Genomic DNA, 25169 nt, shown 5'->3' with positions numbered 1-25169 from the left:
AGGAACCCACAGCTTAGTCTCTGTCTTTGATTGAAATCTATAATAAACCTGTGAAACCTATAATATTTTGAAATCTTGTTTAGTTCTTGTCTTTGTTTTTTCTTTTTATATTTTACTCCTCTAGCGTGCATTTTTGTATATAGAGGGTACACATAGATTATTATTATGTAGTATTTATTATTGGAAATATTAGAATTTTTCAGTTGAGGAATTTTCTCCGAGGGGGGGGGGTTGAATGAGGAGAATTTTTTGTGGAGAGTAAAATTTCCAGGTGGAATTTTTCATGGAAAATTTTGCAAGGGGGAGGGAGAGAGGGAACAGAATTTCTTGAATGATTCGAAAAACGGCCATAAATTAAATAAAAAAACATACTTTTTCAACTGAAAGTAAGGAGCAACATTAAAAATATAAGGGTGGTCAAATCTGAATAAGAAGTATTTTTAAGAAAATTAAGACCTTGGTCTAAACAGCGAGGGTTGAGGAAGGGGGTCCCCTCATAAACAGAACAATTTCTGGTCGTTTCAAGTTTCAACGTTGCTCCTTATTTTCATTTGAAAAAACTTATTTTTTTTATTTAATATGATACAAGGAAAAAACTGGTCGAGGCAAGAATTTTGACGATAAAAATCCTGAAAAAAATATTAAAAGACATTTTTTTTTATAACGTTTCTTGATTTGGTATTATATAAAAAGACTAGCTTCTTCAACTGAAAGTAACGAACAACATTAACACGAACATAAATTATTCCACATAAGAGGAGGACTACCCCTTCCTCAACCCTTGCTCGTATCTCATTCAAAAAAGCTTCGTATTCCAATTAAACGGCCTTTGTATTGTAGGAGTTGTTCTTGAAGAATTGGGCAAAAAACTCAATCTTTAGAGTAAAGAACTACGGTTGAGGCAGGAGCAGTCCCCCTCATATACGGAATAATTTCTGCTTGTTTTGAGTTTTAAGGTTGTTCCTTACTTCCAGTTGAAAGAACATGTTTTTTTATTTAATTTCTGAAGTCTAAGTTTTGGAATCATGCCCGGAAATCCAGCTTTATTTTCGTGCAAAATTTCCCCCGGAAAATCCCTCCCCACGGAAAATTCCCTCCATGAAAAATTTACACCTGGTCAAATTCTTCCCGCATCCCCTTAAGATTTATGGTTAGGTAGTTATCGATCCAATTTTATCTATTATTAATATTTGATTTTTTGTTAATCTAGCTCAATTCCATTTTTTTTTTATTCTCCCTTAAAGTTGTGACCTTTTTAGACCGTTTTTGTGGCCAGATATGCCAATATGCCAGTTTAAAAAAAAAACAAACTATGTAGTCGACTTTGAGGCCGGGCCCCGGCACACGGCATGTGGCAGGCTTGTATATATTGATTCCCGTTTTAAGTAGCAACCTTCAAATGAATCACCTTTGTTTGCTACTCTTTTCTCAGGGAAATGGAGAGCTCACCAAGGATTATATATAACGTTGAAGAGTCTCACTGACTTGTAATCAACAGTTGAGTAATTTATGTCATCTTTGCAAGTTTGTACTGGGTTTTGCGCCACATTTTTAGTCGCCAAAGACTGTGATGGCGTTGTTCTTCTAACATAATATTTTTTTCTTATTCAGTTTCATTTTTGAAACGTTCTGATTTTCACTGTCCCTTGTCTTCCAACGGCACATTTCTTTGTTCTTCACTTTATTTTTAACACGTTCTGATCCTCGATTTCCTGCTATCGCTTGACGTGAGCAAGAAGAGGCTCACATTATCTATGGTTAGAAAATTAGTAATAATGAGAATCAATAAACACAAGCCTGCCGCGTAGCCATTTTCGGGCTCGGCCTCAAAATCGGCTACATGGCCCCTAAAAAATTGACATTTCTGGTTCCTAAAGCGATCTAAATAGGTCACAACTTTAAGGAAGAATTCGTATTTTTCCCAGGGTGATTGCATTGAGTCTTTGGTGAACTCGTGACACCAAGAAGAGGCTCACATTGTGCTCGGTTAGAAGACAAGCGATAACGAGAATCCATAGAAGCCTGCTGCGTAGCCCTGCTGGGGCACTGTGAACGTCCGAAATCTGGTTAATGTCGATATTCACCGGAGAATGTCCGAAATGCCTTTTTCTCTGTTTGGATTCAATTAACTTTGCGAATCAGCTTTTTCAGTCTTATGAAAACATCAGAATCACAGATGAATCATCGGTCAAAGAAAACATCTGTCATAGTCTAATGAAGCTATTGCAGTGGTTTGCTGACAACCGCACTGTTTTAAATTCATTGAAGACCCATTTTATCATCTTTTCTCGACTTTCTCATGCCCTGCCGTCGCTTTCTCAAATTCTGTCCATTTTAACGGAGAACTAGTTATCACTACTAGAAAGGAATCTTGTAAGTACCTAGGTCTTATAGTTGATGAAAATTTATCTTGGAAGCTTCATCTTGATAGACTAAGGATTCAGCTTGGAAGGAATGTAGAGTTACTGCGCTATCTAAAATTTTAACTCCCTTTCCCTGCCCTTAAGTCAGTTTATTATTCTTTAATTCATTCTTATTTTAATTATTGTCTCATTGCTTATTTAAATACTTTTAAATCTCGAATTAAGCTCCTTCAACGTCTTCAAAATAAAGCCCTTCGTACATTAAAAGCACTCCTTCATTCCCCCTCGACAGTCCCTAACAAATCCCCTACTAAGAGTCTATATACGTTTTTGAACATATTGCCAGTTGATCTTGTCCTTCCAGTCCATAGTGTCCTTTTTAGACTTAAACAAATTAAAGAATTATTACCATTGGCTCTTGATTCTATTAATTTTTCGCTAATTTCTTTTGTTCAGAATAAGTAAAGTATAAGAAGGCGTTCAGCTAAATTGCCTTGCCCTAGAATTTAAACTGATCGATCCAGATTTTCTCCAAACAATTCAATAATAAAGTATAGGAACATTTATGAAAGTTATGTGGATGCACATTCTTCTATTTCGCTTTCTAAAAATAATTTAAAACTATATCTAATTGATAATTATTAATTAATAAGTCATGGTTTCAGGTGTTAATTTCTATTTTGGTTATTATTTGATTTGGAATGTGGGCTGTGAGTTGAATGCGGTGTCTAATTTTCTTTTTTATAATGTATAGTTTTATTGTTTATTATTATTCATTTTTTCATTAATTTGATAATATTATTTATTTTTTCTTCTAAGGGTGCCAGTTTTCGAGTATAGCTCACTTTGTAGGCACCCTCTTTAATTATTTTCTTTTTTGTTGTATAATGTATTATAATGTTATAGTGAGGGTAATTAGTTCGAAAATTAAAAGAACTTGAATTATACGAACTTTAATAGTAAAAGTTAAAGTTAGGTTAGGTTGTGTTAAGTTAAATTAGGTTATAAATCTCAGAAGTTAAAAACCTAACACAACCCATCAAAATCTAACCTAACCCTTAGGGAGTTGCAGCGTAAGGACTAGGGCGTTACAAGGGAGATTCAACAACACGAACATCATATTACTCAAAAAAATGTTTCCTGTAAAAAAAAAAAAACAATAAGTTACCCAGGACCATTTCAGATATAAGAACACTTTTAAGAATTTCGCCAAAACCACACATCAGAAATAGACCCTGAGACCCGTCAGCGTCTTTTTTAAAGTAAAAACATGTTGGATGAAAAAGACAATAAAAGAATCAGAATATATCTTTCGTCTGAACATATGTTAAGCATATCGTACGTTATAACAAGGAAATTTCCAGGGATTATTCTAGTGGAAAAATTTCTAACTATCTGTATTATGCGATATGCAACTTTCTCCAACCGCCAACAACTATAATAAAAGTTATTTTTTGTTTGTTTTAATATTTACAAAAAAAGTAAACAACTTGATATATTATCACTCTTCATATCCAGTGTATTTTATCTTCTTTCCACCGAAACGAGCCACATATCCATTAATATCAAACTTTCGCTTACAGCCGGCATAATTCATAAAGCGAATTTTGCCAAATATTGGTCTCTCAGTCCAACCTTGATCATGAATACCACATATACTCCACATACACCCTAAAACAGGACACAAATATATTAGATTATATTCAGCTATGGCACAGACACGCAAAACAGGCTATGACAATGAACTAGCAGTAGTCATGGCATGTTGCTACACAAAAGAGCCAGGATAAATTACCTAAATTAGCAGCGATACTTTGAAAGACGCTGTGTAACGTTTTACTAGTTGGGCGAATTGATTCAATCATGTTCCAAATAGCTGATTTGTCGTTCTGCATATTTCGAGATAATCCCAACACGTTACATCCCTTTTTCTCACTTGAAGCCTTTCATTCAAAATTGCTTTTTCAGTGAATTTGACACTTTTCACCAAAGGTAAATGACGCTTCGCAGAAAAAATCATACGTTTACCGTCTTACGATATTATTTTGCCACAATGACTGCTTTTGTTATAAATTTATCTTTGGCAAATTAAAGTTTACCAAGTAACTTTGAAGTACGTCAGTATTCAAAAATAAACAAGAAAACTTGTTGCAACTTCTGAGGGAATGTGAAGGGTAAGGGATTTGAAAAAAGGAATTTTTTGGAGTGGATGAGGGGGAAGACGCCAATATAGCAGTGGTGGCTGGGTGACAGGGAATATAATTCAGGATATTTTTTGTAGAAATAAGTTTATTTTGAAACATTTTGGGAAAAATTCTCAAATAAAGAGCCAAACCTATGAAAGGCGCCGGCTGAAAATTTTCCAGGGGGGGGGGGGCAGATGCCAAAATAGCAGTGGGGGCTGGGTGACAGGGAATATAATTCAGGATATTTTTTGTAGGAATAAGTTTATTTTTAAACATTTTGGGAAAAATTCTCAAATAAAAAGAGCCAAACCTATGAAAGGCGCAGGCTAAAAATTTTCCAGGAGGGGGGGGGGGGGGGCAGACACCAAAATAAGTTGGTGAAAAATTGCTAGGGAAGGTTTTTTTTTTATAGGCATTAAGAGTAACGTACGGTTTATTCGTTTGGGCATGACCCACCCGGATGTTTCTCTATGATAACTATGTTTATATTATTTACTTAATAGTTATCACTCATGATGTCGTCTTCATAGTATTTCTTCAGTATAAAATACATATTGGCATAAAAATTAGTAAATAAACATATCTGAATCACATACGATCAAAATTACGCTTAACATAAACTATGCACCAAAAACATCCATGAATTCACAATTGATTCAACTGATAGAAGAGATTTAGCGAAATTCCTATCCTTGTATGGTATACCAGGTAAATACAGTCTATGTACGAGAACAACATTGCTGCGGCTAAGATAGGGAATGAGGTCAGTAGCTGGTTCCGTATTAAATCAGGAGTTAAACAGGGTTGCGTTCTATCCCCATTTATATGGATCATTTTGATGGACTTCGTCCTAAGGAGCACAACAAAGGCAATGAGAGAAAACAAAATCAATTGGGGAAGTAAAATCTCTAGATATAGATGGTAATGAGGATTTAAGCATCCTTGATGGAGATGTTGGAAATTTTTTAAATTTAGATAGTTCTAAGCCGGTGGATGCAGCGAAGATGTTAAAAGCAGAATGGCCGAGGCGCTGGGTATTTTTTCGCAACTGAAAATTGTTTTGGGCGAAAAAATTTTGCAATATATTTTTGGGCAATATACGCATGATATCGCGGAAGGTTCATCATCGAAACATTCACTGAAGAAAGAAAAAAAAAACAAAAAACACATGTTTACACAAACCAGAGCTTAAAATTAACAGGTCGCAAAGAAAAGAATTTTGCAGACGTTACGATATGTCTAACTCCAAACTTGCTTTAAACAACGAATATACTTTAGCGTTGAAGGGCTAAGTGGTACAACCATAAAGATTAAAAAAAAAAATCATAGGGTAAGTCAAAGTCTAAGAAGTTCAAAAATTGCTTCCAATTCGACCAATGTAACAGTATAAAACACGTAGTAATCTGTTTAGACTATATATTCATATACATCAGACTATAGGAGATCTTGGAATGGCATTTAGTGCACTTCACCTTCCGTATTGTTTCAACATTCAAGTATTATCGAACAAAGAGGGTTTAGATATAAAACAGGCCTCAGTTGGACTTCATTAACCTAACCTTAAAAAAGAGTGTTACAAACGGGAGTTCAGACACTTTCAAAAGTTTAGCTCGACCATAAAAGTGGAAATTAAAATTACATTAGGAAACTTTTCAGTTCATAAAATAGTCAATACTTTCTTAAAGAAAAATTAAATATTGCACATTTGTATTTAGACTGGTAACGAAAGCTTCTGAGTCCAAAACTGCAAATATTATTTTGCATTATTCAAGGTTAAATAAAATGTAAAAAGAAGAACAAAAGATAAGATAAATAAGGTAAAGGAAAAATTAAGGAACCTCACTAGCAAAAAAAAATTCAGTAGACCAAAATTGAAGGAATAATATAAACTGCAGGCTCTGGGCAAGACTAGGCCATCGTTAAGATCATAATTAATACAAAATTATTTACCAAATTTTTAGCCAAATATCTGGATTGATAGAGTTTTTAAGGGAGCTCCACTGCAATTGGGAGGGGGTGGGAGTTAGAAAAGAAATGTCAGTCAAATTATACGAGATAAAGGGAGCTGTTGGGACAATCTTGGGACAGGGGAGGGGAATACAGACGCACTGAAAGCCCCTCCTACATATGTACCTGATCGTATCCATAGAAATGATTGAACAATTTTTTATTAGTATATTCACCTAAGCTTTGCACCGCTGTCCAATCTCTGTTAAGTCCGCACCTATTCTGCTTCGATTAAAAAAAAAAAATAAAAAATAAAAAAATAAAAAAAAATAAAAAAAAAACACACGGTCGCATGTAAAATACTAATATATACTACTAATAAAGGTCCAATCATTGTCCCTAAGGATGGATTTGTTTAATACGCTTTGAAGAGTTCCTTTTCGTCCATGAATACATAAAATATTCCAATCGAAATTAGGATACCACACATAATATTGCAACCATCTGCTGTCAAGTCCTTTGCTCTAGAATGAATGCAATGTCTGGTATAGACGGAAAGTCAATTATTATCTCAATAAAACATCAGTATCTCTGATTTGTTCATGGAGGACATTATAAGTAGAAAAAATTTGCAGATTTGACATCGATTCCATGGAAAATAGACTTGGCTTATTGACTTAAGGCTCCTGCCGCATGGTATATGGCGCAGAGAGCATAGGAACTTTGCTTCTCCAGGGAGGCCTATCTGCTGCTATGAGGAGGGCCTCGCCAGCAGCAATGTCGGCCATGTTGAGGAACTTCTGAAGGCTGTCCTTCCATCTGGTCCGAGGTCTACCCGTGGGGCGTAACCAACCATAGGATGTGGGGTCAAAGTCGTATATAGTTCTAGCAGGGGCAGCCAGTGGCATTCGAAGGAGATACTCAAACCATCTGGGAGTTCACTGTTCAATTTGTGTTGAAAATAATTAAACCTAATTAAAGGTGTTACATCGAAAACGGGCCTTGATTTGGGTGTTGAGGTGCTAAATACTACTCTTTAGAAGCCGAAGATTTGTTCCATTCTATTATGTGCATCAGAAAGACAGCCTTAATTGGCTTGGACAGATTCTAGAAAAAGGAGATAGCCAGTGTTATCAATTCACATAAATTATTGGGGGAGGGGGGAGTATTTTTGGGGATATATGGGGACTATATATATATATATATATATATATATATATATATATATATATATATATATATATATATATATAAAAGAAAATAACGAATATTCCCATTCAAGTCTCGGTGCAAACATCCCCACCTTTTGTACCGGTATTCATGTAAGTATAATCTTTTATGTTATAATTTATTTTTGTAATAAGAGGGAAGCTGTTGACAATGGTTTTGCATATGTTTCCAGGTTAATGTTAGGATGATATTTATTTTACTTATTTACTTTAGTACTTTTGACGGCTAATCATTAATCTATTTAAACAGAAACTTAATTAAATAATATATTTAATTTATTAATCGTTTTAGAAGTCAATTTGAATAATTTCGTTCTTAAACGTAGTTATAATATTCTACAGACATAAAAAGAGATCTGTGGACCTGTTTAATAAGATTAATAGGATTCAAGATATACATATTTTAAGATGCCTGGTGAATTACAAAGTCATCATTTGACAGCACAAATATAATAGAAATAATCATCCTAATTAGAGCTGAAAATAACTGAAACTAAGAGCAAAAGACCCTAACGTGCTCCGTCTCTTACCTACATATCCATTAGGATCCCTTCCATCAATGCTGTATTTGTCATTTAAATACATAGCTATATGAAGAGCATCTTCTGGTGATTTGGTCCATTCAAGGATTTTCTTGGCCCAATACATTCTCATGAAACCATGCATCTTGCCTTCCTTGACCAATTGAATCTGAGATGAATTCCACAACTCATCGTAAGTTTTTGCTTCCTCAAGCTGTCGCTTTGAATATAGAAATTCCCGTTTGTCATTCCTGAAGAATACAATTATGAGTACATGCACAAAAAAATTACCTCCCTGAAAAAACGAAAGATTTCCACTATGAAAAGGGATGAAATTATGTCCTAGGCATAGTGTACAAATCAACATATCAAACATTTAAATATAATTTGATTTAATGCTAGTATTTTTCAAACTATTTGCCTTACTTTGCTCATCACCCGAGTTTTAAAGCCACATCATCTTTCCATATGTTTTACCTAATTATACTAGTTTTCAGCAAATCATTAACATATTAATTTTTTTCTATTCCATTATCCTAGACTTCTCCTTCCACTAAAAGACAGTAGGTTTCTGCCGAAATATCTGTCTTTTTCAAATTTATTCACTGGCTGACACTTTTTACGGTTCCGTCTTTTTTTTCTTTGTTGAGCCTTGCCTGGACATATTTAAGCATTTACAGAAGACCTCAAAATCGAGAATTATGCTTTTTTCACTATAAACATAAGGCATGTATTTGAATAACCCAACATATTCTAAGGTTCAAACAAAGACCTCGTACTATTACAGATGCAAGTACAAAACTTTAAGGATAAGAAGACCACAAAGAGCATATCAGAAGATAGTCAGAAAAAGGAGCCTTTCAAAGTTCAAGAAGGTAGACTCCCAAGGCCGTATCCAGGGGGGGGGGTTACCCGGTTTGACCCCCCCCCCCCCCGAAATTCTTGACCGAGTCGGAAATAAGTCGAAAATCAGTAAAACCTAGGTAAAAATCAGTAAAATTAGTCGAAAACTGAGTCAAAAATTAGTACTCCCCCCCCCCGAAAAAAAAATCCTGAATCCGCCCTTGTAGACTCCCATAAATTTTGGTTGAATTTATAATAGACGGTATTTTGATCGCTGTCTTTAGGGAAACTACGTCAGGAAATCGCTCAAAATACCGTTATTTGAGGGATTTTACTGAGGCAATCTTCCCAATATGCCCCGAGTGCTATGACTTGGGGGGTTTCGCGGCAAAGACTAAAAAAATAGTTGTGTTATTCATTTGCTAATTCCTGTAAAAAATTTTCCCGGGGGGGGGGGGGTAATTTTACACCAACTGTGACAAACTCAGATCTAGGGTTTGTCATAAGATCTGTGTCAAGCACAGATCTAGATGTTTCTAGATCAAGAAAGATCTAGAAACAAAAGATCTTTGGCTTCGAGACCTGACGAAAACTAAGCAGATGTCGATCGATCTCCTTTCTAGTTATTTCTGAAAGTGAGAAAAAGGGATCCTGAAATGCAGTTTTATTCAGTGTATTTAGCTTGACTAGTTTGGGAAGTGCTTGAGGAGTGGTATATAAATCTTTGACTGACAAAATAAACTAAGATTATTTATATCATCTTCAAATTTTCCGCATCTAAGATTTAGATCTACGACTTAACATTTGAGTTTGGAATCTTAATTAGACTAGATTCAAAGACCTCACTACCTGATTTGGTCTACATTACATCCTTCTCAAAAATATAAGACATATCTCAAACACTTTTTTCAAAAATGAGTAAGAAAGCGATGAGGATATATTAACCAGGTACTGGCTGAATTTGTAAAAATAAAACGCTGTATTTGCTCCACCCAGAAGATTAAGGCAAAAAAAAACCATCATGCCTGAACTATCCCTAGGGTTTGCCACAACTGATCCAAAATTATCCCCCCCCCCCACGGAAATTTTTACAGGAATTAGCAACTGAATAACACAACCAGTTTTTTAATCTTTGCCGCAGCATCCCCCAAGTCACACCACTCGGGGCATATTGGGAAGATTGCCTCAGTAACCCTCTCCTCCCTTTACAGGGCCTGCATCATCTACCTACATAATCGGTAATGTCGATAACTGCCAGTTAATCACTAATCTGGAAAAATTAGTATCAATCACAGTACAAGAAAGCATACGGTATTATGCAACGGGTCCTAAAGCAAGTATTTCTTCATAATATAATCAGACTCAGTCAGTTGGTCTCCGATTTCTCCAACAGAGCATACGGTTGCTTATGCCTGTCGTCGGATAGACTCTAATGGCAGTTGGGACACTAAATATTGCACTACTTCTAACTCAAACACTAACAAAAAAAAATACTATGTTCTAAAAACAAATTCAAACAACATCATTCAGCTACTCACTTTATTTACAGACTTCATTCTCATTTTAATCCTTAAACAAAATACTATTCCAACCCCATAAAAGCTTAAAAACTATGAATTATTACTTTCCAGTAAAATTAATAAAGTGTGATATGCTGCCCCCTTTCCATCCAGCCCCAAGGATATTCTAGTTTGACAAATAGGTCATATAGATTAGATACATACCTATGATCATCTAAAGTTTTTCGTGCCCAAGGATAGGCGCCATCTAAATTGTCATAATTTTTCTGGTAAAAACAGAAATTGTCAGAAAGTTCTCTTCTAACTACGGCTTCTTCAAAAAAGGAATCATAGCCAGCCCTAGAATTAAAAATATGTTAGGAATGAGAAAACTAGGTTTTTTTATAGAACACTTCTTGTAATTACACCCGTAGTTGGACCCAAGTAAAGAGCGAACTACGGCCCATAGCAATCAAATAAATCTTAGAGCCCTATTTTCTAAGAAACTGTCTAATGCCTAATGGGAAACATTTTCCAACGATGTTGATTCAGAAATAATAAATATTGTTCAAATTTAACAGAAAATTAATCCGCAATTACTGATTTTTTTCTTTTCTATTTCTAATTCCGAAAAAGAGCCTAAACTCTTCAAAAATGACGTCAACCCAAAAAAAAAAAAAAAATCTCAGAACTCGCCATTATCGAAAACCTCAGATTAAACTGGACTTACAGTTCCCCACCTTGAACAAAAAAGAAAATATCAACTTTGCATGGGCAGCAGTGACGAGTCCCCCTTTCCGTTTTTTCCCGAGGAGTGAATGCGTCGAACCAGCAGTTGTAGAATATTGGGAGACAAGGCCGTACCCAGGAGGGGGGGTGATGGTGACCCCCCTCCCCCCGAAATGTTTGTCTGACTCGTAAAAACGTAACAAAAAAGATCTTTGAGTAACCACCCCCCCCCCACCCGAAAAAAAATCCTGGGTACGACCTTGTTGGGAGAGGACTTACTTAAATGGATATCATAATATCTTGTGCCCTTTTGAAGTTAAAAAAAAAAAAGATCGCGCCATAGCATAGTGTGATTTTCTCCCAATTTGTGCTAAAAAGCATCATTTTCTATTCGAAGAGAGTAAAAAAGCCTGGGAATAAGAATTATAAGATAGCCCATTGGCGTGCAATCGTCTAAAACCCTTCAACGGAGGTTTATTGTTCCCCATCTTCAAAATTGAGGAAAATCTCATTTTACCATAGTTAAAATACATGCCGTGTCTTTTCCTTGAGTTCCCAGAGGCGACTGAACTGAATCGAAGGTCGTAGATAATCACGAGGGGCTCATTTGAAATTGAATCAATCATTATAGCCTTTTTTAAGTCACAAAAGACCTAGGGCCACAATGAAGTTTCTGCCAAGAAAACGAAAATTTTTGCCAAATATGGTCTGAATCCCAGTGAAAAATAGAAGATAGCCAATCGACTCAAAACTACTTCGAAGCTGTTAATAAAGTCCTCCTCTCGCCTAAATCCCCCTCTCGCCTAAATCCCCTACCCGGCCAAACTGTTAAATTTTGTCACGGTTTTTCCGATAATTTGTACTATTATGTATAACAGCCCCTCTGATTCACCGTTCGCGAGTCTGTATAAATGTAGTATATTCTTCTTCCGGATATCGCTGGATAAGTCTGAAAAAAAAATATTTGCCAAATGAATAAAGTCTTCACATATTCAAAATAAGCTCCTTTGTATGAGCCCAAGGTAAACAAATTGCTTTTCAGACAAACTTTTTTTAGCATTTTAAAGACAGAAGCTGAGCTTGGCAAATGAAAATTTTAGAGAATTTGATATTTGAGCTAATTCTAGAAAGTTTTGTTCACCTGGCTCAACTACTTTCTTTAGAATATAGAAGAAAGTTATGTTTGCAAAGGCACTTTGGGGGTTAGGGGGTTTTACCAAGCCCCCCCCCCCCCGAAATGTTTGTCTGACTCGTAAAAGCGTAACAAAAACGGATATAAACCAATTTTTTATGCGTTTTTTTATGTTTTTGAGTAAACGCCCCCCCCCCAAATCTTTGAGTAACCCCACCCCCACCCCCCCGAAAAAAATCCTGGGTACGGCCTTGTCCTCCTTCTGTATGACGGTATGTATAAAAATCTTACTGAGATTTCTGCTTATACTTCTTGACCTCTAAAATGGCTCTCTGCACACTAACGTGGCCATAGTGGAAGAATGGAGACATACCACTCAAAGAATCAATGTTGGGATCGTTGCGCTTTTCTGCGAAAAGCTTCAGTCTTTTAAGGCAAAATTCATAAAGGTTATGAAGGCCCTTCTTAGTTCCAGGAGTTGTCCAAGTTAACTCGGGAACTGTGCGATCAACTTCCAATGATGCAACAGCTTTGTCCCAGTCAACAGGCTACAAATATATAAAAAATATGACAGGTTACGATTATTATTTCCAAATTCGACAAGATTTGTTACTTTATCTGACAATTCCTAGTAAATTAAACAGATTGGCGATATTCTCACTCGGAAGTCGAAGACCTACTAGCTAGAGCAAGTTTTGCATTAAATTGAAAAATAAAAACAACATTGGGATTCCCTTGTATTTTGAATTGGACGAATTCAACAATCATGTTTTGAATAGTCATTATAGTGTTATTAAATAAAAAAAAAAGTTTTTTATAACTAAAAGTAAGGAGCGACATTATAACTTAAATGAACAGATATTATTCCGTATATGAAAGGGGCTGTCCCCTCCTCAACGCCTCGCTCTTTACGCTAAAGTTTTTTATTGTTTAAAAAAATAGAGTTGTGAGAAAGAGTATAACTTTAGCGTAAAGAGCGAGACGTTGAGGAGTGGACAGCCCCTTTCATATACGGAATAATTTCTGTTCGTTATAAGTTTTAATGTCGCTCCTTACTTTCAGTTAAAAAAAAATTGTTTGTTTTATTTAATTTTTGGACGTTTTTGAACTAATGCAGGTTTTGATTTTGGCTCACCGTAGATCAATAATTAAAACAAAAATTGCATATTAATTTTACTTTTATTTGGTTAAATGGCTCGAAAGTTGTTATTTTTATTTACGAACGTTTTTATTAGTAATAAATATACGTAACTTACGAATTAACATACGTAACGAACTTCTATATTTATTACGTATATTAGGGGGTTTGCCCCCTAGTCAATACCTCGCTCTTTACGCTAAAGTTCGAATTTTGTTCCAATTTTTTAAAAATAACCTCTTAATAACAAAGGCCGTTAATTAGAATAAATTGCTCTTATGAAAGTAATTCTTTGGCTTAAAGAGCGAGGTATTGACTAGGAAGCGAACCCAATCATATATCTGTTCATTTTAAGCTTTGAAGTTGCTCCTTACTTTCAGTTGAAAAACTTTTTTTTTGTTTAAATTTTGATTGTTTTTTTAATGCTGGGAAATCTGGTTCCCCCTTCATAGCAATGTCCCTTCCCCCATGAAAACTTCCTCCAAGGAAAGATCCTCCCACATAACCCCCGATACAACCCCCCCACCACCAGAAAAAATCCCCCCAGAAAACGTCTGTATACTTCCCAATAACCAATACTATATGTAAACATTGGGTGAAGTTCCTACCTTTCAGCCCTCCCCCCCGGGGACTGTGTGGAATAACGTTATCCTAAAATACACATTTGCTATATTTTCGACCATAGTGAGCAAAATGGACATCTCGCAATTTTTATCAGCGGACTTCGAGAAAGAAAGAACGTGGGATGGGGCCTAGTTGTCCTCCCTTTTCGTGGTCACTTACAAAGGGAACTAGAACTTTTAATTTCCGTTTGAATGAGCCATCCCACGATATTCTAAGACCACTTGGTCGATACGATCGCCCCTGAAAAAAAAAACAAATAAACACGCATCCGTGATCTTTCTTCTGTCAAAAAATGCAAAATTCTACATTTTTGCAGATAGGAGCTTGAAACCTCTACAGTAAGGTTCTCTAATACACTGAATCTAATGGTGTGATTTTCATTAAGATTCTGTGACATTTAGGGGGTGTTTCCCTCTTTTTTCAAAAACCAGGCAAATTTTCTCAGGCGCGTAACTTTTGATAGGCAGGACTGATCAAACTTATATATTTGAAATCAGCATTAAAATCTGATTCTTTTGATGTATCTATTGATATCAAAATTATATTTTTTTTAGTTTCGGTTACTATTGAGCCAGGTCGCTCCTTACTTACAGTTCGTTACCACGAACTGTTTGACTGAAATTTTCTTTGGATTAAGTAAGAATTTTTCACAGAAGAGGGGTTTTAAAGAGGAAAAAGAAACCAACTGAGGTTTTATTATAAAAATAATCCATGATGGTTTAAAAAATCGAGTGGGAAGGGAGCAAAGTAGGCATCGTTTTCCACAAAGCTAAGAATTTTGCTTCTCAAGCAAATTTTTGATTAATCTGAGAGAACCTGACCTTCTCTGCAAAATTTATTGCATTCGTCATAGATTTTTGGATTTTCAGAAGTTAAATTACTAAATAGAACAATTGAAAAATAGAAGGAAGATGAAATAAAAAAAAAAATTGGCAGAAATATTTTCACTAAAAGAAGGTATACAGCAACTGATTTTGGAGGGAAGGGGTAAATTCCTCAAAAAGGGATGGAAAGGTAACTTATACAAAATTACCATAACTCAGGGAACAGTTGTCAAAATCCTGAAATTTCGCAGTGTGAACCTGAACCCCCCCCCCCCCACCTAGTATAGGCTATTTTACGTGCATGTATACTAAGGCTTGATTAACTCCCATGATCATTGTTACCATCTACAGTATATTTGACCCAATTCTAGCCTCTTTTTTTTTCATATAAAATCTAGACAGTATTTTCGTAAAAATCACTAAAATAGTAGTTTTGAAAAAAATAGTCCTTTTTCACATTGAAAATATTTTAACAAACCTCCAAACTTAACATTAATTTGATTTTTCTAACTTAACAAAACTTACTAAGCTTAGTTATATACGTAATTGCAGTGAATTTATAAACTTCGTCCCTGTTCTCAAAGAAAATAACTAACTCAGATTATTTATATTTGGAAACTCAGAAGGTAGTGATTTATGCATTTTGGAGTTACTCCTGTCCGTTCTTTTCTACTCCCGTTCTAAACTATACAGGTTTGACTCAATATATACCGTTAAATTTTAATTTTTTTTTATTTTTCGAACTGGACATCATTAACAGTTCTACATTTGTTATGGTTTACAGTCTATCATCACTTCCTGTTCTAGTTACTCCTTTTCCTGTTTGGAGTTACTCCTGTCTGATCTTTCCTACTCGCGTTGTAGACTATACAGGTTTGACTCAATATATACCGTTAAATTTTTATTTTTATTTTATTTTTCGAAGTGGACATGATTAATAGTTCTACATTTGTTATGGTTTACAGTCTATCATCACTTCCTGTTCTAGTTATTCCTTTTCCTGTTTGGAGTTACTCCTGTCTTATCTTTCCTACTCGCGTTGTAAACTATACAGGTTTGACTCAATATATACAGTTAAATTTTTATTTTTATTTTATTTTTCGACTTGGACATGATTAATAGTTCTACATTTGTTATGGTTTACAGTCTATCATAACTTCCTGTTCTAGTTAATCCTTTTCCTGTTTGGAGTTACTCCTGTCTTATCTTTCCTACTCGCGTTGTAAACTATACAGGTTTGACTCAATATATATACCGTTAAATTTTTATTTTTATTTTATTTTTCGAATTGGACATGATTAATAGTTCTACATTTGTTATGGTTTACAGTCTATCATCACTTCCTGTTCTAGTTACTCCTTTTCCTGTTTGGAGTTACTCCTGTCTTATCTTTCCTACTCGCGTTGTAAACTATGCAGGTTTGACTCAATATATATACCGTTAAATTTTTATTTTTATTTTATTTTTAGAATTTGACATGATTAACATTTCTACATTTGTTATGGTTTACAGTCTATCATCACTTCCTGTTCTAGTTACTCCTTTTCCTGTTTGGAGTTACTCCTGTCTTATCTTTCCTACTAGCGTTGTAAACTATGCAGGTTTGTCTCAATATATACCGTTAAAGTTTTATTTTTTTTTTATTTTTCGAATTGGACATGATTAATAGTTCTACATTTGTTAAGGTTTACAGTCTATCATCACTTCCTGTTCTAGTTACTCCTTTTCCTGTTTGGAGTTACTCCTGTCTGATCTTTCCTACTCGCGTTGTAAACTATACAGGTTTGACTCAATATAAACCGTTAAATTTTTATTTTTATTTTATTTTTCGAATTGGACATGATTAATAGTTCTACATTCGTTATGGTTTACAGTCTATCATCACTTCCTGTTCTAGTTACTCCTTGTCCTGTTTGGAGTTACTCCTGTCTTATCTTTCCTACTCGCGTTGTAAACTATGCAGGTTTGACTCAATATATAACGTTAAATTGTAATTTTTATTTTTCGAATTTTACCTGAATAATATTTATCAATATTTTATGGTTGAATGTCTATCATAAGTTACTTTTATAGTTACTACTTTTCCTGTTTGGAGCTACTCCTTTCTTATCTTTAATACTCGCGTTGTAAACTATACAGGTTTGACTCAATATATACCGTTAAATATTTATTTTTTTTTTTTTTTTCGAATTGGACATGATTAATAGTTCTACATTCGTTATGGTTTACAGTCTATCATCACTTCCTGTTCTAGTTACTCCTTTTCCTGTTTGGAGTTACTCCTGTCTGATATTTTCTACTCGCGTTGTAAACTATACAGGTTTGACTCAATATATACCGTTAAATTTTTATTTTTATTTTATTTTTCGAATTGGACATGATTAATAGTTCTACATTTGTTATGGTTTACAGTCTATCATCACTTCCTGTTCTAGTTACTCCTTTTCCTTTTTGGAGTTACTCCTGTCTTATCTTTCCTACTCGCGTTGTAAACTATACAGGTTTGACTCAATATATACCGTTAAATTTTTATTTTTATTTTATTTTTCGAATTGGACATGATTAACAGTTCTACATTTGTTATGGTTTACAGTCTATCATCACTTCATGTTCTAGTTACTCCTTTTCCTGTTTGGAGTTACTCCTGTCTTATCTTTCCTACTCGCGTTGTAAACTATACAGGTTTGACTCAATATATACCGTTAAATTTTTATTTTTATTTTATTTTTCGAATTGGACATGATTAATAGTTCTACATTCGTTATGGTTTACAGTCTATCATCACTTCCTGTTCTAGTTACTCCTTTTCCTGTTTGGAGTTACTCATGTCTGATCTTTCCTACTTGCGTTGTAAACTATACAGGTTTGACTCAATATATACAGTTAAATTTTTATTTTTATTTTATTTTTCGAATTGGACATGATTAATAGTTCTACATTTGTTATGGTTTACAGTCTATCATCACTTCCTGTTCTGGTTACTCCTTTTCCTGTTTGGAGTTACTCCTGTCTTATCTTTCCTACTAGCGTTGTAAACTATACAGGTTTGACTCAATATATATACAGTTAAATTTTTATTTTTATTTTATTTTTCGAATTGGACATGATTAATAGTTCTACATTTGTTATGGTTTACAGTCTATCATCACTTCCTGTTCTAGTTACTCCTTTTCCTGTTTGGAGTTACTCCTGTCTGATCTTTCCTACTTGCGTTGTAAACTATACAGGTTTGACTCAATATATACCGTTAAATTTTTATTTTTATTTTATTTTTCGAATTGGACATGATTAATAGTTCTACATTTGTTATGGTTTACAGTCTATCATCACTTCCTGTTCTAGTTACTCCTTTTCCTGTTTGGAGTTACTCCTGTATTATCTTTCCTACTCGCGTTGTAAACTATACAGGTTTGACTCAATATATACCGTTAAATTTTTATTTTTATTTTATTTTTCGAATTGGACATGATTAATAGTTCTACATTTGTTATGGTTTACAGTCTATCATCACTTCCTGTTCTAGTTACTCCTTTTCCTGTTTGGAGTTACTCCTGTCTTATCTTTCCTACTCGCGTTGTAAACTATACAGGTTTGACTCAATATATACCGTTAAATTTTAATTTTTATTTTATTTTTCGAATTGGACATGATTAATAGTTCTACATTTGTTATGGTTTACAGTCTATCATCACTTCCTGTTCTAGTTACTCCTTTTCCTGTTTGGAGTTACTCCTGTCTTATCTTTCCTACTCGCGTTGTAAACTATACAGGTTTGACTCAATATATACCGTTAAATTTTTATTTTTATTTTATTTTTAGAATTGGACATGATTAATAGTTCTACATTTGTTATGGTTTACAGTCTATCATCACTTCCTGTTCTAGTTACTCCTTTTCCTGTTTGGAGTTACTCCTGTCTGATCTTTCCTACTTGCGTTGTAAACTATACAGGTTTGACTCAATATATACCGTTAAATTTTTATTTTTATTTTATTTTTCGAATTGGACATGATTAATAGTTCTACATTTGTTATGGTTTACAGTCTATCATCACTTCCTGTTCTAGTTACTCCTTTTACTGTTTGGAGTTACTCCTGTCTGATCTTTCCTACTCGCGTTGTAAACTATACAGGTTTGACTCAATATATAACGTTAAATTTTTATTTTTATTTTATTTTTAGAATTGGACATGATTAATAGTTCTACATTTGTTATGGTTTACAGTCTATCATCACTTCCTGTTCTAGTTACTCCTTTTCCTGTTTGGAGTTACTCCTGTCTTATCTTTCCTACTCGCGTTGTAAACTATACATGTTTGACACACTATATACCTTTAAATTTTTATTTTTATTTTTCGAATTGGACATGATTAATATTTCTACATTTGTTATTGTTTTCAGTCTATCATCAAGTCCTGTTATAGTTAATACTTTTCCTGGTGGGAGATACTCCTGTCTTATCTTTCCTACTCGCGTTGTAGTATATACAGGTTTTACTCAATATAAACCGTTAAATTTGTTTTTTTATTTTATGTTTCTAATTTGACATGATTAACAGTTCTACATGTGTTTTGGTTTACTGTCTATCTTCACTTCCTGTTCTAGTTACTCCTTTTCCTGTTTGGAGTTAATCCTGTCTTATCTTTCCTACTCGCGTTGTAAACTATACAGGTTTGACTCAATATATATACCGTTAAATTTTTATTTTTATTTTATTTTTCGAATTGGACATGATTAATAGTTCTACATTTGTTATGGTTTACAGTCTATCATCACTTCCTGTTCTAGTTACTCCTTTTCCTGTTTGGAGTTACTCCTGTCTGATCTTTCCTACTCGCGTTGTAAACTATACAGGTTTGACTCAATATAAACCGTTAAATTTTTATTTTTATTTTATTTTTCGAATTGGACATGATTAATAGTTCTACATTTGTTATGGTTTACAGTCTATCATCACTTCCTGTTCTAGTTACTCCTTTTCCTGTTTGGAGTTACTCCTGTCTGATCTTTCCTACTTGCGTTGTAAACTATACAGGTTTGACTCAATATATACCGTTAAATATTTATTTTTATTTTATTTTTCGAATTGGACATGATTAATAGTTCTACATTTGTTATGGTTTACAGTCTATCATCACTTCCTGTTCTAGTTACTCCTTTTCCTGTTTGGAGTTACTCCTGTCTTATCTTTCCTACTCTCGTTGTAAACTATACAGGTTTGACTCAATATATACCGTTAAATTTTTATTTTTATTTTATTTTTCGAATTGGACATGATTAATAGTTCTACATTTGTTATGGTTTACAGTCTATCATCATTTCCTGTTCCACAAATGTAACTTTTAATCTCCCCCACCTTCAAAAAATATATTTGTACCTTTTATCGACGAAAAAAACAAAGTCAAGCATAGGGCCTAAACCATGACCCTGTAACAAATAGTCTTTTGATAACACGTTCTACCAACTGAGCTGGTGAGGCTTGCTTAGTTGGTTTTACACTTTAAATCACCTTAATTCTTACTTTCTAGAGACAGGAAATAAACAAATTACATCTTTGGTTTTTACGTCAGTTTTACGTCAATTTTTTGGGAAAAAACTGACGGGTATTCGGTATAGTTTACGGGCCTAGCCAACTAATATACACAACTTGAATTTTATTTTAATTTTTCTCTGCATCTTCTACATTTATTTTTATCCTTTTAAGTCCGTATTTTTTTAATCTCACGTTATTTTAATTTATATTTTTCTCCCTATTTTACACTGAACCAGCCTTGTTGATTATATGGGCGAAATTTTCATAGACTAACCCCTTCTGCTGTGGATTCCACTGGCCTTAGCCCCTAGCTTTTCTTATTATTTTTCTTTGAAAAGTTGCCATGGCTGATTAATTTTGCTGGACATCATTTATTCCTAATACACATTCTTTTGCTTAGTAGGAATCTGCCAAAATGTCTCACCCATAAAAAAATAAATTGAAAATATTGAGCTTAAGCCATAAATATATTGGATCAGGTACATACACAGAATAGGAATACAAAAATGCCAAGATTTTTACGATTTGTCTGAAATTACCAAATAACTGCCGTTTTCTCGGAGAGTTTTAACAAAATTGGCTTTCACAGTTTTGTCAGCATCCTATTAGCTTTTTCAAGTATTTAAATAAAAAGATATACGCCATATATAAACCGGAGATATACCCAAGGATAACTAAATTTAGTATCAAAAGATAGAACATTTTTTCCTTTCAGAATGTTGATTTTCAACTTTTCCCGTAATATTTAAAGGTTAGAATTGCGACTACCTGAAAGAGTGCTTCTCAATATAGCTACTGATATTAAATGTTAGAATTATTAAAGGTTAGAATTGCGACTACCTGAAAGAGTGCTTCTCAATATTGCTACTGATATTAAAGGTTAGAATCGCGACTACCTGAAAGAGTGCTTCTCAATATTGCTACTGATTTTAAAGGTTAGAATTGCGACTACCTGAAAGAGTGCTTCTCAATATTGCTACTGATATTAAAGGATAGAATTATTAAAGGTTAGAATTGCGACTACCTGAAAGAGTGCTTCTCAATATTGCTACTGATATTAAAGGTTAGAATTGCGACTACCTGAAAGAGTGCTTCTCAATATTGCTACTGATATTAAAGGTTAGAATTATTAAAGGTTAGAATTGCGACTACCTGAAAGAGTGCTTCTCAGTATTGCTACTGATATTAAAGGCTAGAATTATTAAAGGTTAGAACTGCGACTACCTGAAAGAGTGCTTCTCAATATTGCTGCTGATATTAAATGTTAGAATTATTAAAGGTTAGAATTGCGACTACATGAAAGAGTGCTTCTCAATATAGCTACTGTTATCAAATGTTAGAATTATTAAAGGTTAGAATTGCGACTACCTGAAAGAGTGCTTCTCAATATTGCTACTGATATTAAAGGTTAGAATCGCGAATACATTAAAGAGTGCTTCTCAAAATTGCTACTGATATTAAAGGTTAGAATTATTAAAGGTTAGAATTGCGACTACCTGAAAGAGTGCTTCTCAATATTGCTACTGATATTAAAGGTTAGAATATTTAAAGGTTAGAATTGCGATTACCTGAAAGAGTGCTTCTCAATATTGCTACTGTTATAAAAGGTTAGAATTATTAAAGGTTAGAAATGTGACTACCTGAAAGAGTGCTTCTCAATATTGCTACTAATATTAAAGGTTAGAATTATTAAAGGTTAGAATTGCTACTACCTGAAAGAGTGCTTCTCACGACTACTGATATTAAAGGTTAGAATTATTAAAGTTTAGAATTGCGACTACCTGAAAGAGTGCTTCTCAGTATTGCTACTGATTTTAACGACTAGAATTATTAAAGGTTAGAACTGCGACTACCTGAAAGAGTGCTTCTCAGTATTGCTACTGTTATTAAAGGATAGAATTATTAAAGGTTAGAATTACGACTACCTGAAAGAGTGCTTCTCAATATTGCTACTGATATTAAAGGTTAGAATAATTAAAGGTTAGAATTGCGACTACCTGAAAGAGTGCTTCTCAATACTGCTACTGATATTAAAGGTTAGAATTATTAAAGGTTAGAATTGCGACTACCTGAAAGAGTGCTTCTCAATATAGCTACTGTTATTAAATATTAGAATTATTAAAGGTTAGAATTATTAAAGGTTAGAATTGCGACTACCTGAAAGAGAGCTTCTCAATATTGCTACTGTTATTAAAGGATAGAATATTTAAAGGTTAGAATTGCGATTACCTGAAAGAGTGCTTCTCAATATTGCTACTGTTATTAAAGGTTAGAATTATTAAAGGTTAGAATTGTGACTACCTGAAAGAGTGCTTCTCAATATTGCTACTGATATTAAAGGTTAGAATTATTAAAGGTTAGAATTGCGACTACCTGAAAGAGTGCTTCTCAATACTACTGATATTAAAGATTAGAATTATTAAAGGTTAGAATCGCGACTACCTGAAAGAGTGCTTCTCAATATTGCTACTGATATTAAAGGTTAGAATTGCGACTACCTGAAAGAGTGCTTCTCAATATTGCTACTGATATTAAAGGTTAGAATTATTAAAGGTTAGAATTGCGACTACCTGAAAGAGTGCTTCTCAATATAGCTACTGTTATTAAATGTTAGAATTATTAAAGGTTAGAATTGCGACTACCTGAAAGAGTGCTTCTCAATATTGCTACTGTTATTAAAGATTAGAATTATTAAAGGTTAGAATTGCGACTACCTGAAAGAGTGCTTCTCAATATTGCTACTGTTATTAAAGGTTAGAATATTTAAAGGTTAGAATTGCGATTACCTGAAAGAGTGCTTCTCAATATTGCTACTGTTATTAAAGGCTAGAATATTTAAAGGTTAGAATTGCGACTACCTGAAAGACTGCTTCTCAATATTGCTACTGTCATAAGCTAAAAATATGAACCTTTGTAATTTATGTCAAAACAAATTGCTTTATACATGTACAAGAAAGAGGCCACTAGTCTTTTAATTAGCTCCAATCGAATATTTATAGATTCAGGCTACTTTCAAACTGCTGAAGATAACTAGTAGAGAGGGTTGCAAATTACCTCAGTCTTTTCATCTGCAAGATGAGGATGTTTTACCAGAGGAGGAAATTCTGTTAAGAATTCGCCAATCTTGTCGTGAATTTTCTTCCTAATGGTTCTTGCGCCATATTCCTGTTTGTCTGATGCAAACCAACATGGAACAATGTTGTGGGCATCGACCTATAAGAGAAATGTCTCAATTTTTTCCTTTATACCAATTTCGACTATTTTCAGTTAAATCATAACCCATCTTCTTAATTGTTGAAAACACTTTTTATTAGATTCACGGGATCATATTTGTCGAACAGCCAAAAATATGTTGCCAACAGCCTATAAGAAAAGTACTAGGTTATAAATTTAAGATGGATCCTAAAACGTTAAAAATTACTTGAAACAGCATTTCAAAGTAGAAAATAGACATAAAAATGGAGGTATAAACAAAATAGCAGGCCCCAATCATTTTTAAATGAAGAAATTTACCAGCTGTTCCTTTTTTTAAATTTCGAATTTCTTGGGTTACCTTTCAATCCATCACTTTTCTTCAACACTATTTTTTGTTCACCATGACCAGTAACCAACAGCTGATGCAATATCTTTCTGCAGGTCTACAAAAACAAATTTATTGGAAAAAAAACTACTATTGAAAAAAACAACCCTGAAGTAAAGGGAGAGGAGTAGGATCTTGCCAGAACTTTATACTCTAGCAGCACAGATTTCGTAAAAGATCCGACTTATATCGGTCTCTGGTTCCCGGGGAAAAAGGAACACAATCAATATGCTTATGCAGTTGGTGTACAACAGTCTTTTTAATTTTTTTAGCTACAATATGAAAACTGAGGCAACTTCAATTTTGCGGAAAGAATTTAAGCACCTGATCAACTTAATTTCAACATTTCGTTAGAAACAACAATCTAAGAAACATTATTAGAAAATTGTGGGCAATAAATCCCATCTTACCATAGGTCAGAGATAAGCCAAACTATTGCAATTAACGGCAGCTAATTAAAATTATTACCTATCGTAAGTTTTCTCTGTATGAAGAGTGGGTTATAATACTAGAATGAGCATCGGTTAGCATTATGTGCCACATAAGCGTCGGATTTCCGGTCGATGCATATTTTGTATTTCTATTGTCATCGAAGATATTTCCAACACATAGAAGCAGAGTTGGGGAATAGCTGACAAGCACATGAAATATGGCACGTAAATGTATTTTCTGCCATGCATCACACATAATAACCAGCAGTAAGTTCTAAATACTCCTTAGGGACTACAATCTAGGTCGCTTACATGCGTACTAGAGGGGATGATGTAAAACGAAGTGCAAAATGGAGGCACGCTCACAATGCTAGCTGGCGTTTCCCCCCTTAGAAAATATCCCCCAATAAAAAATTCCACCAAACGCACAATTGAGCAGCCACAGAGAAAGTCAAAAATATGTACCTCAAAGTGTGTAAGTACCTCTAAGGGGTAAGAAAAGAACCAGATATCAAAAATAGTTTTAGGACAGGGGCTGGTTATTCTTCAATTCTTTTCGACTTATAAAAAAGGACTTGAACTATCAATGTT

At 34.1% G+C, this 25169-nt stretch overlaps 1 protein-coding gene across 4 annotated transcripts in view; it reads right to left on the bottom strand.

Annotated features, from left to right (window-relative positions):
* Nucleotides 1–3786: 3786 nt before the first annotated feature.
* LOC148943538 (deoxyribodipyrimidine photo-lyase-like) overlaps nt 3787–25169 on the bottom strand; it is a 62491-nt gene continuing 41108 nt past the window's right edge. For all 4 annotated transcript variants that reach the window (XM_089101357.1, XM_089101358.1, XM_089101361.1 and 1 more), the window contains exons 5-9: nt 23622–23780; nt 12741–12997; nt 10814–10948; nt 8256–8497; nt 3787–4034 (exon numbers count right to left, since the gene is read on the bottom strand). In XM_089101357.1, the coding sequence (XP_088957483.1) occupies nt 3865–4034; nt 8256–8497; nt 10814–10948; nt 12741–12997; nt 23622–23780 (963 nt within the window). In that variant the 3' untranslated portion in view covers nt 3787–3864. The remainder of the gene's footprint in view (nt 4035–8255; nt 8498–10813; nt 10949–12740; nt 12998–23621; nt 23781–25169) is intronic.

Source organism: Artemia sp. Qi Xiang Cuo, chromosome 15 (genome assembly GCF_049724085.1).
Source record: "Artemia sp. Qi Xiang Cuo chromosome 15, ASM4972408v1, whole genome shotgun sequence".
Lineage (NCBI taxonomy): Eukaryota > Metazoa > Arthropoda > Branchiopoda > Anostraca > Artemiidae > Artemia > Artemia sp. Qi Xiang Cuo.
The sequence above is the reverse complement of the archived record's forward strand: the minus strand, read 5'-3'. Positions and strand labels throughout refer to the sequence as shown.